This window comes from Pelobates fuscus, chromosome 2 (genome assembly GCF_036172605.1).
Source record: "Pelobates fuscus isolate aPelFus1 chromosome 2, aPelFus1.pri, whole genome shotgun sequence".
Classification (NCBI taxonomy): domain Eukaryota; kingdom Metazoa; phylum Chordata; class Amphibia; order Anura; family Pelobatidae; genus Pelobates; species Pelobates fuscus.
Window position 1 is genome coordinate 150765175 of NC_086318.1, and position 14119 is coordinate 150779293.

At 41.4% G+C, this 14119-nt stretch overlaps 1 protein-coding gene across 2 annotated transcripts in view; it reads left to right on the forward strand.

Annotated features, from left to right (window-relative positions):
- The first annotated feature begins 1644 nt into the window (after window positions 1-1644).
- Window positions 1645-14119, forward strand: part of LOC134586902 (solute carrier family 12 member 9-like) — a 242339-nt gene continuing 229864 nt past the window's right edge. For both annotated transcript variants that reach the window (XR_010086599.1, XM_063442839.1), the window contains exons 1-2: window positions 1645-1960; window positions 6757-6891. Coding sequence is in view for 1 of the 2 variants with exons in the window: in XM_063442839.1 (XP_063298909.1) it covers window positions 1777-1960; window positions 6757-6891 (319 nt within the window). In the remaining variant the exon portion in view is untranslated. The remainder of the gene's footprint in view (window positions 1961-6756; window positions 6892-14119) is intronic.

Consider the following 14119-nt stretch of genomic DNA (forward strand, 5'->3'; position numbering starts at 1 on the left):
ATTTTTTATTTGCACATTATTTTGAGAAAGGCATTTTCAGAGCAGGTGTAATATGCCAAAATATTGTAGTGCGATAGAGATCTAAGAAATAGAGTGCTTTGCTTATGTTTTATTTCTTAACACAGTCTTCTAGAACAGTGGCCAAACTTACATTTTGGAGCAATGCACGCTTCAGTAAGGGTATTTAGCCACGGTTACAGCCTCGCCTGAGAGGTGTGCACATTTCTACCCTAATATATCTAATTGTTTGCCAGCTGTAGATTACAGTTATGCATACTTATAGAGACTGCCTTCAAGCTCTCACATTCCCATGCCACCCAACATTTCAAATGGAGGAAGAGGTACGCATTAATTTTAGGTGTGAGTTGTAAGGTGTCCAGTGGCGGGGCTGTTATGAGAAATTTTAGGTGACTTACAAATAAGTTATTCAACTAAAATGTATTTTATAAGAAGAACAATGTATCTTATATCCACAGACTGATTTCTGAACACATTTAGTGTACTGTAGTTTAAAACATATTACTGTATTGTTGCTGTGGAACTCTGTTATAGATTCAGACACACCAAAAATATGGTGCTTCTAAAAAAGAGGGACATTAGGATAGAAAAGAGGGACAGAGGGATTTGGGACCAAAATAGGGACTGTACTATTCCTGAAGTCAATCTGGTTGCATTTAGAGTACACCAGGTAGACATGACACATTGCTTAAAGGGATTCTCCAGTGCCAGGGAAACATATTCGTTTTCCTGGCACTGCAGGACCCTCTAGTGCCCCTCTACCTCTCACCCCTATCCCAAGTTGCTGAAGGGGTTAATACCCCTTCAGTGACTTACCGGAGTCCAGCGACTGATGTCCCTCGGCACTGGTCAGGCTCCGCCTATGCTCCTCGTCGGCGGGGGAGACCTAATGCGCATGCGCGAGCGGGGGGGAGACCTAATGCACATGTGCGGCAATGGCCGCGCAGTAGATCTCCCCATAGGAAAGTATTATACAATGCTTTCCTATGGTTGATTTCGGCGACGCTGGAGGTCCTCACATGGCGTGAGGACGTCCAGCGTCGTTTTAAAACACTTTTCATGTTCTATGAACACGGAAGTGACCTCTAGTGGCTGTCTGGTAGACAGCCGCTAGAGGAGGACTTAACCCTGCAAGGTGATTATTGCAGTTTATGAAAACTGCAATATTACACTTGCAGGGTTAAGGGTAGTGGGAGTTGGCACCCAGACCACTCCAATGGGCACAAGTGGTCTGGGTGCCTGGAGTGTCCCTTTAAAACCAAAGTTATCAAAAGTTCTATAGCACAGTGAGTGTCTGTAATCACTTTATTCCCAGGACCATTCATTCTGCCCGTGTTACTCCCCCCCCCCCCCCAGGCTATGTTTCCCGCTGGCACTGGCCCCAGCTAGGTCGGGGTCTCCCGGTGTTCTCACACTATGTGTCTCCGTCACGTGGCCGCTCTGTGTGTACAGCTCACACGTGGGTGCTGTAATGACAGCCCGGCAGTGCTCTGTCCCCTCCTGTAGGTGGCATTGGTCCGGGCTGGGGGACTATAGTGTGATGCGATGGGCTGTACCATGGTGAGAATGTAGGTGGCGGCTGCTGTGAGTGAAAGGGGATATTCCGGGCAGGGAGTATACGGCTGATCACGGGGTTGGGGAAAGGACATCCCCGCCTGCCGGGGGGAGTTGACAGCTGGAGAAGGTGGTGCTGTTTCGGGAAGTTTCAATGAGCAGACAGTAGGTAGAAGCCCGGTCTGTACAGCCTGGTCCGGCACCATGGATGAGAGGAGCGCCCTGCTCAACTACCGCCTCTCCAGCATCTCCACGGAGGAGCCCTCCAGCCATAGAGCCACGGCTACCCACGGGAAGAGTCCACGGACTAAAAAACTCTCCACCTTCCTGGGGGTCGTGGTGCCCACCTTACTGGCCATGTTCAGCGTGGTGCTCTTCCTCAGAGTGGGTGAGTGCCACTTACCTTACTAATCAGCTACCTGTCTCAGAGCTTCGCTGCCCAGGGCTCACCTTAACATATTCAGAGAAAGTTTGGAGAGAAAGATATCAAGCTCCCCAGGGGGTAGTGAGTACAGGCTGCTAGGGCAAGGGTAGGAAAACCTTAGGACTCCAGATGCATTGTGGGCGTTGTAGTCCACAACATCTGGAGAGAAGAAGGTTGCTTACTCTGGGCTAGGGTAAGGCTGGTGGACCGCCAGGAAATCTAGGCATGTTCTGGATTCATCACATGATACAATTCCTAATACACTTTTCTAAAGTATCTATTTTATCCTTTCATCTGCCATGTGATACTCTGGCTAAACCCCTTCCTAGCCCCCCACCCCTTTCAGTATAACAGTCTCGTTTATATTCACTGTGAGAGTTTGCAACCACATGAGCAGAACACACCTGACTAACCAGTTTGGCATAGGCATTTTTCTCTGTCTGTACAATGACTGGAACAGGGAAATAGTTGGTTTTGTTTTACTGGAAGTGCTGATGCTGTGCTAGCGGCATTGGAAATAAAAAAGCAACAGAAACTAATTCTACTTTTGTGTATGTGGGTTGCACTCTCACAGCGGATGTTCCTGGCATCGTTATCTATACAAACAGGAGAGTCCCTGTCTGTGCCACTAATAAGGACATTATATATAAAAAGTTCTTAAAAAAGAAAAAAAAGCAACGTCGAGGTAAAGTTCTAAAAGTGGGGACAGTCACCATGGTAACCGATGTAATAAACAGAAACATATTATTGGTTTCCATAGTGATTACTTTGATTTTAGAACTTTGCTTATAGCCCTATGACAAATGCTATTGTGTTCACTATCTCCAATGTATTTTCCCAGATTAGCATTGCTCCCCTAAATTGTTTGAGTTCATCCAATAACAAAATGATACTGCCAGCATTACATTTTTACACTGCATTTTTTGCTTACATACAGCAGTTACTGCAGTTCAGAATTCTGCTCACCCCTTCTGACAATTTAGTTTTAGATAAGAACTAGGCATTGTTTTAATGTCTTTTGATTCGTGCACACTGATAACAGTCTGTGAATGTTTTAGTTTATAGAAAAAACTTTTTTATAGAAATTTTTTTTTTTTTTTCCAGTTTACATTAATATTGTATTAAAGAAAGTCTTGTGTGAATTATATGCTTTTCCTTCTGTCTTGAAATATATCTTAACACATTAGTGGAAATCTTCAGTCTGTGTGTGTGCATACAATACACAGTGATAGCCTGATACAGAGGTCAGGTATCAATTCTTGCAGATACTGAGAAAGGCACTTAAAGGCACCCAGACCACTTCGGGCATCCAGACCACTTCTGCCCATTGGAGTGATCTGGGTGCCAACTCCCACCACCCTTAACCCTGCAACTATAATTATTGCAGTTTTTCTAAACTGCAATAATTACCTTGCAGGGTTAAGTCCTCCTCTAGTGGCTGTCTATCAGACAGCCACTAGAGGGACCTCCGTGTTCTTGTAACACGAAAAGTGTTTTTAACGACGCTGGATGTCCTCACACTATGCATGTGGACCTCCAGCGTCGCCGGAATCCCCATCGGAAAGCATTGAATAGTGCTTTCATATGGGAAGGTCTAATGCGCACACGCGGCCATTGCGCATTAGGTCAGCCGGCGGAGCCGCGAGCGCACGCATTAGAACTCCCCATAGGAAAGCCTTATTCAGTGCTTTCCTATGGGGATTCCGGCAACGCTGGAGGTCCTCATGCAAACCGTGAGGACGTCCAGTGTCGTTTAACCCCTTAAGGACCAAACTTCTGGAATAAAAGGGAATCCTGACATGTCACACATGTCATGTGTCCTTAAGGGGTTAAAGCCCTTTTGTGTTCTAAGAACACAGAAGTCCCTCTAGTGGTTTATAAAAACTGCAATAATTACTCTTGCAGGGTTAAGGGTGGTGGGAGCTGGCACCCAGACCACTCCAATGGGCAGAAGTGGTCTGGGTGCCTGGAGTGTCCCTTTAACCCCTTAAGGACCAAACTTCTGGAATAAAAGGGAATCATGACATGTCACACATGTCATGTGTCCTTAAGGGGTTAAATAATGAGTTTGGGCATTATAAGGTCTGAAAAATATCAAGTTTTTTTTTTCTGTGGAAAGCAAACATCTATCTTTTCACTAAATAGTAAATAGAAAACTTTGGCCAAAATGTCTTAGCTGGAAAAAATCTACAAAGCAGCAGTGTCAGAGATTGCATTTTAAAGGGGTACTGTCACTGTATTGGGACTCTACATAATGTACAAAGACCCTGAACTGTGACATTGCAGCTGGTGGTCTGGTGGGGGGTTGGACAGGTTGTGAGATTTATTACCTAAATCTGTCTCGTATGGCCATATTGTGTTAAGCCCACCACTACTTCACAGTACCCCAATATCTGTGGCTCCTACACTAATTCAAACATAGGAGACGGATTAAATAGTGCTCAATAAGCTGAAGTGTATTTAATTAATCTATTGTAAGAGCATTGTGAGTATATATAATGCAATAAATGTGATAAACCTTAAAAAATGCGGTGTCAATACTAAACTATTAAAGTGATAGTGCTTTTATGTATCTACTCACAATGCATGAATCATGTATCTGCTCTATGAAAATTATTGTGAAAATCCAGCCCAGATTTCCTTTGGGGTTTATCACATTTATTGCATTATATATTTTCATAATGCTCTCACAAAAGATTATTATAATGCAATTTTACTTATTTAGGTCTAGCACTATTTATTTTTTGTCTCCCATGTTGGAATTAGTGTAGGCCATAAGATGGCACTGAATACCCATATTCGTTTGCTGATAAAATGTAAAAGATGTGTTTTTACGTGTGCGCTGTTCTTTAACCTGTATTAGGAATGAATTTTGGTCACTACGGCAGCACCATTCCTGCGAAATGCATGTTTCGGGTGTGCCCCCAATTCTTTTTCGCCTTTCTTAAAAGGAAATTGACATCTGGATCCTCCAGCTCTCATAAAAAAAAATTATTAGAAGCAGCACAGGTGCCTAATAAGTACTAAAACAGTTTGTTAGATGATGCCCGGATAGCGCCAAGCCACTCCTGGCACTATTAACCACTATAGTGGAATATAGAGGTTATAGTGCTTTGAGTGTTTAAAGATTGCAGTATTTCCAAAATGTCAACATAATATAAACCTTGTTACTGTGTCAATGTATGTATATATATATATATATAGATATGAGTATTTATATGTATGAATGTATGTATATGTAGGTGTGTGCACATATGAATGTATTTGAGTCTGTGTGATGTCTGCTATGCTTTTTTGTGTGAGTGACTTTGTATGTGTGTGAAAGTATGTCTGTATGCATGCATATTTCTGATCACCATCCTTTCATAGCTGTAGGCTGTTTTAGTGCACAAAGAGACCCATGAATGGAGGAACTGGATTTAAGAAATTCAGAGAAACTATGAATGTAAAGAAATCACATGCCAAATGGTTTTTCTGGCCTGTGCAGCATTCAGCTCTATTCCAGTAAGCTTTGAGGGAGCAGTTTGTGGTGATCATGTGGCGATGGTCCTATTTTCACATATATTTTTCAAAAGCTAAAAGCAGAACCTCGGCAAAACCTGTGTGAAATGACCCAAGTGATAGCACATGACCTGAAGATTTCTGTGCATGAGACGTGCATGAGATATTTATTACCTTCAATTTTTTTTACTGTGTGTTGCTCTGACAAACAGTTCAATTGCTGAATTCAGTGTAATTTTATGTGTTTGCGTATCTGTCTGTTTTTACATCCACCTGTTTGTTAAAAATTCAGATAATAATGAGGAAGTTGTACAATTTAGGCAAACTTACCGAGGCTGGGTAAATACCTGAGTTGGCAAAGTTTTCCAGTTCTGCTCTAACATTTTCTGTTGCTGTGCCAATTCTTCTAAACTCTGATTTTATTGAGTAAGCGTTCTGTATGAGAACATTACTCATGGGAGTTTTTGTTACTCTTTGGTTCTATGTTCAGAATTATTAATGTTTATTAATGTTTATCTTAGTAACGAGAGGGATTTAAAACTTTGAACCAACACCGTATCTCTTAAATGCCCAAAGAGAGCAAACCAGCAGAACGGCATGTAATCAGTGAGAGGAGCATTGTAGGCACCATAACCACTGCATTTTGCTGCATTGGTTATGGTGCTAGAAGTTCCCTGGTGCCTTCCTCAAGAAAGGGGTTGAAGCATTTGTAAACGGTTTGTCGCTTACCTAGATCCCCCTGGGCACCTGAGCTGCTTCTGGTGTTCACATTGTGGTTCAAACCATACTTCTTATTGCGAGGAAGCTATATCATTTTGTGCAGGGTTTAAGATCTTTCATTGACTGAGAATGTTAGACGACACTGTTCTGAATGACCTGAAATATTTCACAAAAGTAAAGCAGAAAGAGAATTTTCACTTTAGCTGTATCGTGAAGATCAGAATAAGCATGGGCACCCAGGTGGAATCACGCAAGTGACAAACCATTCATATCTAGTTGGACCTATTACTGAGGGTCTGTTCCTGGTGAATCCTGTCACTACAACCACTAAAGCGAACTGCGAGGCTTATTATGCTCAGAGTGCCCATGTACTTTAAATCTTGTTTTAAATTAAAACTTAAAATTGTTGTTTAATACCAAATACTTCACTACATAGATGTGTGCTAACTACCACAGCTAAACGCTGATCGCTATATTTGGCGTATACATATATGTATTGTATAAAATCTTTAACATTCATGTTTCTCTTTTTCCTGCAGGGTTCGTGGTGGGACAGTCTGGTCTGTATGAAACAATAGGCATGCTGGTGTTGGCCTATTTTATCATCAGTATGACGGTGCTATCAGTATGTGCCATTTCAACCAACGGAGCACTGGATGCTGGTGGAGCATACTGTATCCTTCATCAAAGGGCAAAGCATAATGTTATATTGGAATCAGAGATTTAAAATTATAGGTGTTCATACAGATACTTTAATGTTAAATGTAGATTGCTGTAGTTATTCTAAGTAGAGAATGTCTTAAAGAAGCTATGACATCTCAAAGTACAACTGAGGATATCATTCTGAATATCAACATTACCAATACAAAGTGAACAATGGCAGGGAGTCAGGGATGCTGTTTTAGCAAGAGCAAATGCAATACAGTAGTGTCCAGCTATGTTATTTGTAGGTCGATAGTCTGGAGCTAACATTCGGCTACTTGTTCTCTTGGGTAGATGGAGAACATCAGTAAGGACCACAGTGAGGGCAGTAAATGAAACTAGGACGACAGGGGGCAGCATGGGAAGCCCGTATCATTAACGGTTTAGACTCCAGAATGTACAAGAGTGTCTAAAATAAACACTGAAGACAACATAAGGTACAGATAACACCACTAAACAGGTTTTCCAGGACTGCACAAACGGTAGGCATTTCAGTACTGATAGGACAGACAACAAAAAATGCCTAGGAAGGAAGTAATAAATGGGGAATAAAAAGCGAGGAATGAACAAACATATAATTGACGCAGGATAGTCTGTAATCTGTGATGCTGCTTATATTTCGTTATTGCTGGCGACGTAGTCTATGAAAATGGCAATGTGATAATAAAGGATGTTGTACTGTATAAAGTTTTGCTATACTTTATATCTAGTCACAATCCTTTCCTGTATAAGGTTTTTTATCAATACATTGATATAAACTGTATATAACTATAACATAGAAACATAGAATGTGACGGCAGATAAGAACCATTCGGCCCATCTAGTCTGCCCAATTTTCTAAATACTTTCATTAGTCCCTGGCCTTATCTTATAGTTAGGATAGCCTTATGCCTATCCCACGCATGCTAAAATTCCTTCACTGTGTTAACCTCTACCACTTCAGCTGGAAGGCTATTCCATGCATCCACTACCCTCTCAGTAAAGTAATACTTCCTGATATTATTTTTAAACCTTTGCCCCTCTAATTTAAGACTATGTCCTCTTGTTGTGGTAGTTTTTCTTCTTTTAAATATAGTCTCCTCCTTTACTGGAATGTGACATTATTGTCTTTGGCCTTGTTGTATTGATGGTAAGCGTTTACATTTTTCTCAGTGAGCTAATGTTCGAATTAAGAATGTGACTTATTAATGGGTTGTGTTTCAGTTTGTGACAATGTATGAATTGTTACGTATGCATTGCTATGCTCCTTACCCGAGGGCTTGTCTCATAACAAGATATTGCAATCCAGCTCAGTTTATCACATAGTCTAGCTTTTAATCAAGGTTTGCATCATCCCATTCCCAAGTGTCTTATGCTTAGCTCTCACTGCTCTCACTGCTCCCATGCACTTGTCTCGGTCTAGCTCTCATTGGGTCCCCCATACCTGTCTCAGTCTAGTTCTCATTGAGTCCGCTATACCTGTCTCTGTCTAGCTCTCATTGATTTTCCTGTTTCTGTCTTGGTGAGCTCTCATTGAGTCTCCTATACCTGTCTCAGTCTAGCTCTCATTGATTTTCCTGTTTCTGTCTTGGTAAACTCTCATTGGGTCCCCCATACCTGTCTCAGTCTAGCTCTCATTGATTTTCCTGTTTCTCTCTTGGTAAGCTCTTATTGAGTCCCCTATACCTGTCTCTGTCTAGCTCTCATTGATTTTCCTGTTTCTGTCTTGGTAAGCTCTCATTGGGGCTCTCATTGATTTTCCTGTTTCTGTCTTGGTAAGCTCTCATTGGGTCCCCCATACCTGTCTCAGTTTAGCTCTCATTGATTTTCCTGTTTCTGTCTTGGTAAGCTCTCATTGGGTCCCCTATACCTGTCTCAGTCTAGCTCTCATTGATTTTCCTGTTTCTCTCTTGGTAAGCTCTTATTGAGTCCCCTATACCTGTCTCTGTCTAGCTCTCATTGATTTTCCTGTTTCTGTCTTGGTAAGCTCTCATTGGGTCCCCTATACCTGTCTCAGTCTAGCTCTCATTGATTTTCCTGTTTCTGTCTTGGTAAGCTCTCATTGGGGCTCTCATTGATTTTCCTGTTTTTCTCTTGGTAAGCTCTTATTGAGTCCCCTATACCTGTCTCTGTCTAGCTCTCATTGATTTTCCTGTTTCTGTCTTGGTAAGCTCTCATTGGGGCTCTCATTGATTTTCCTGTTTTTCTCTTGGTAAGCTCTTATTGAGTCCCCTATACCTGTCTCTGTCTAGCTCTCATTGATTTTCCTGTTTCTCTCTTGGTAAGCTCTCATTGAGTCCCCTATACCTGTCTCAGTCTAGCTCTCATTGATTTTCCTGTTTCTCTTTTGGTAAGCTCTCATTGAGTCCCCTATACCTGTCTCTGTCTAGCTCTCATTGATTTTCCTGTTTCTGTCTTGGTAAGCTCTCATTGGGGCTCTCATTGATTTTCCTGTTTCTGTCTTGGTAAGCTCTCATTGGGTCCCCTATACCTGTCTCAGTCTAGCTCTCATTGATTTTCCTGTTTCTGTCTTGGTAAGCTCTCATTGGGTCCCCTATACCTGTCTCAGTCTAGCTCTCATTGATTTTCCTGTTTCTCTCTTGGTAAGCTCTTATTGAGTCCCCTATACCTGTCTCTGTCTAGCTCTCATTGATTTTCCTGTTTCTGTCTTGGTAAGCTCTCATTGGGTCCCCTATACCTGTCTCAGTCTAGCTCTCATTGATTTTCCTGTTTCTGTCTTGGTAAGCTCTCATTGGGGCTCTCATTGATTTTCCTGTTTTTCTCTTGGTAAGCTCTTATTGAGTCCCCTATACCTGTCTCTGTCTAGCTCTCATTGATTTTCCTGTTTCTGTCTTGGTAAGCTCTCATTGGGGCTCTCATTGATTTTCCTGTTTTTCTCTTGGTAAGCTCTTATTGAGTCCCCTATACCTGTCTCTGTCTAGCTCTCATTGATTTTCCTGTTTCTGTCTTGGTGAGCTCTCATTGGGTCCCCTATACCTGTCTCAGTCTAGCTCTCATTGATTTTCCTGTTTCTCTCTTGGTAAGCTCTCATTGAGTCCCCTATACCTGTCTCTGTCTAGCTCTCATTGATTTTCCTGTTTCTCTCTTGGTAAGCTCTTATTGAGTCCCCTATACCTGTCTCAGTCTAGCTCTCATTGATGTTCCTGTTTCTGTCTCAGTCTAGCTCTTATTGAGTCCCCTATACCTGTCTCAGTCTAGCTCTCATTGATTTTCCTGTTTCTCTCTTGGTAAGCTCTTATTGGGTCCCCTATACCTGTCTCTGTCTAGCTCTCATTGATTTTCCTGTTTATGTCTTGGTAAACTCTCATTGGATCCCCCATACCTGTCTCAGTCTAGCTATGATTGATTTTCCTGTTTCTGTCTTGGTAAGCTCTCATGGAGTCCCCTATACCTGTCTCTGTCTAGCTCTCATTGATTTTCCTGTTTCTGTCTTGGTAAGCTCTCATTGGGTCCCTCATACCTGTCTCTGTCTAGCTCTCATTGATTTTCCTGTTTCTCTCTTGGTAAGCTCTCATTGAGTACCCTATACCTGTCTCAGTCTAGCTCTGATTGATTTTCCTGTTTCTGTCTTGGTAAGCTCTCATGGAGTCCCCTATACCTGTCTCTGTCTAGCTCTCATTGATTTTCCTGTTTCTGTCTTGGTAAGCTCTCATTGGGTCCCTCATACCTGTCTCTGTCTAGCTCTCATTGATTTTCCTGTTTCTCTTGTGGTAAGCTCTCATTGAGTACCCTATACCTGTCTCAGTCTAGCTCTGATTGATTTTCCTGTTTCTGTCTTGGTAAGCTCTTATTGAGTCCCCTATACCTGTCTCAGTCTAGCTCTCATTGATTTTCCTGTTTCTCTCTTGGTAAGCTCTCATTGAGTCCCCTATACCTGTCTCTGTCTAGCTCTCATTGATTTTCCTGTTTCTCTCTTGGTAAGCTCTTATTGAGTCCCCTATACCTGTCTCAGTCTAGCTCTCATTGATTTTCCTGTTTCTGTCTTGGCAAGCTCTCATTAGGGCTCTCATTGATTTTCCTGTTTCTGTCTTGGTAAGCTCTCATTGGGTCCCCTATACCTGTCTCAGTCTAGCTCTCAATGATTTTCCTGTTTCTGTCTTGGTAGGCTCTCATTGGGTCCCCTATACCTGTCTCTGTCTAGCTCTCATTGATTTTCCTGTTTCTGTCTTGGTAAGCTCTCATGGAGTCCCCTATACCTGTCTCAGTCTAGCTCTCAATGATTTTCCTGTTTCTCTCTTGGTAAGCTCTCATTGAGTCCCCTATACCTGTCTCTGTCTAGCTCTCATTGATTTTGCTGTTTCTCTCTTGGTAAGCTCTTATTGAGTCCCCTATACCTGTCTCAGTCTAGCTCTCAATGATTTTCCTGTTTCTGTCTTGGTAAGCTCTCATTGAGTCCCCTATACCTGTCTCTGTCTAGCTCTCATTGATTGTCCTGTTTCTGTCTTGGTAAGCTCTCATTGAGTCCCCTATACCTGTCTCTGTCTAGCTCTCATTGATTTTCCTGTTTCTCTCTTGGTAAGCTCTTATTGAGTTCCCTATACCTGTCTCTGTCTAGCTCTCATTGATTGTCCTGTTTCTGTCTTGGTAAGCTCTCATTGGGTCCCCTATACCTGTCTCAGTCTAGCTTTCATTGATTTTCCTGTTTTTGCAGAAGTGCAATGTTTCCTTGGTAACTAACTTCAGTTGACTTTTCTGATGCTGTGGTGGGTGTGTGTGTGTGTGTGTGTATGTACTCACACACCCTGGCAAAGTATGCTATTTACATAACATGTTCTTGTTAGTCACATGGAGACTAAGTCAATGCAGAAGGCAGCAGTTAGAGAATAATACATTATGGAGACTTTAAAGATTGTTCTGATGGTCACTGTCTTATAGATTACCTTCAAACATTCTTTATAGTATCATTCCTCTTTATAGTATCATTCCTCAGCTAGATGTCTCTTTTTACAAATGTTTGCTCTCAATTGAGTTTCTTATGTGCTTTCCCCTGTTTATGATATGAGAAGCCAAAGGAGTTTACCAAGGAAGGCAGTATAGATTCAGACAGAAGGGGACCAAGGATAGAACTTTGTAGATCACCAACAGAGAGAGGTTGCGAAAAGGAGGAAGAGCCAGAACAGGATACGCTGGGAGAGGTAGCTGGAGAACCACAAAATAGGTTGTTGATGTTCAACAGTGTCAAAAGCAGCAGAAAGTTCAAGGAAGTGACCCCTGGATTTAGCAAAATTAAATAATTGAATTCTTTGGTCAGAGCCATTTTGACAGAGTGATGTGGAATTCAGAGTGAAGTGGGTGAGGCAGAGAGTTGGATTCAAGGAAGTCAGTCTTGCGTACACAACTTTCTCAAGGATCTTGGAGAGAACGAATGGTTTAACACCTAAAGTGCTCCCTGGCCACCCATGCATTGATTTACTTCTTTCTCTGCTAGGGCATGTATTGAGAAAAGAAGGGCACCTGGGATTGGCTGACAGTACATACTGTACTGTTACTTGCAGTAGGCAGCCAGTGTTAGGCTGGGAGCTCTCTGTCAGTCAGTGACACCCAGTGCTTTTCAATGCTTCCTTTCTCTGCTTAGTATGGCGACCAAGAAGAGAAGGGAGAAGTCAGTACCATTTTAAAACAGTTCAAAATCTTAAGCTAAGATAGCCCTCAGGGATAAAGTTATATTGTGGGTAGAAAGTCTGTTTATACATTAACATTCTTTTAAGCAAACGTAAATTAATCAGGCTCAGGCGCTGGTTTTCCTACAATGAATCCATATTTTTAATACCTACCTTTATACAAGGCTGTATATAGTACTAAAGACTTGGAAACATTTTGTAGATATTAGATCTGATTTCGGTGCATGCTCTTTATTGCAGTGTCACAGATATTTGAGAGACAATTACAGAATTACTATAATGAATCAATTTTTTTCTGAAAAATGTTTTACACACGGCACAGATGTGGAAACAGGTAATTAAAAGCACATTTTTGTTTAACTACATTTCTTTCTTTCTTTCAAATTGAAGTCTACTCTTAGAATGTCACACATTTTATTCACATACACATCCCATTAGAGTTTGGGCATTCCTACTTTACATGAACACTCCTACCCCATAGCAACCTAAGCACTTTTAAATTGCTATGGAGGTAGGAGTGTGCTGGTGCCTTATTACCTTCAAGAGTTAAACCGAATGTCAATGGCTTAACCCTAAAAGAGGGACTCTGGATTCCAGGACTTGGCTTCCATGCTTCACTGCAGTCCAGTATAAGTAAGTGTTAGCAAGGTCTGCTCATAGGCTTAGTGTCAGCTGATGCTTTCAGCCTATCCAGAAGTGCCCGTTAAAGATAAATGGTATGTACAGCTATCGACGGATGCTCCAAATCAGAAGCTGCCCGGCTAGCTGTTCTGGACACTTTCCCCCAAAAAAATACGCTTAAAGGGACACTCACGACCCCTAAAGTAAGTTAAATTGCTGAAAAGCTTTATGTGTGAAGAGTATGTCCTATTTTTTTCATTTTGAAAATAGTGCAGATTGTAATAGAATTCGAAATTTTTACAAATTATACTGGTTATATCCACTTGGCTTTTCAAGAAGATAATACGTCCTGTTACTTCCTGGCTTGGTTAGCTTATTTGCACTGAACTCAAGAGGCAGCAATTGCCCAGAGCACCTACCTTGCAAAGACCACAGAAAGTGTGGGCAAGGTTAGCAGAGGAGGGCTTGCAAAGGTAGCAGAGATCTGCAGTTTTGCAAGCTGTGTTTAGATATGTCCCAATAAAAAAAATGCATAATTAAATGCATCAATATTTTAATTTGGGGTATATCTATTAAACAGTGATTTTTATTTATTTTGTATTTGAGCAGTGGACTGTCCCTTTAAGTTGCTATGTGGGTGTTTAATAGTTTAATAAACTAGAAAAGAGGCATGCACTATTATGGCAATAATGGAGTACAGTGAATAGCAATGGAGTTACTGCTGAGGTGGCAGATCCATAGATTACTCATATATGCATACTTTCATCCTCTTCTGCCCATAAAGCAAAACTGTCACTAATGATATTTTTTCCCAATGCAATAGTTAATTAAAAGTTAGTGCCTGATTGTTCTTTTATTTTTCCAAAATATATATATTTTTTAATTTGGCACAGCCGAAGGTACATCATGTAAATTAGAATAAGCGTGTCAGTGACATATGTAAAAATCAATGAATGGG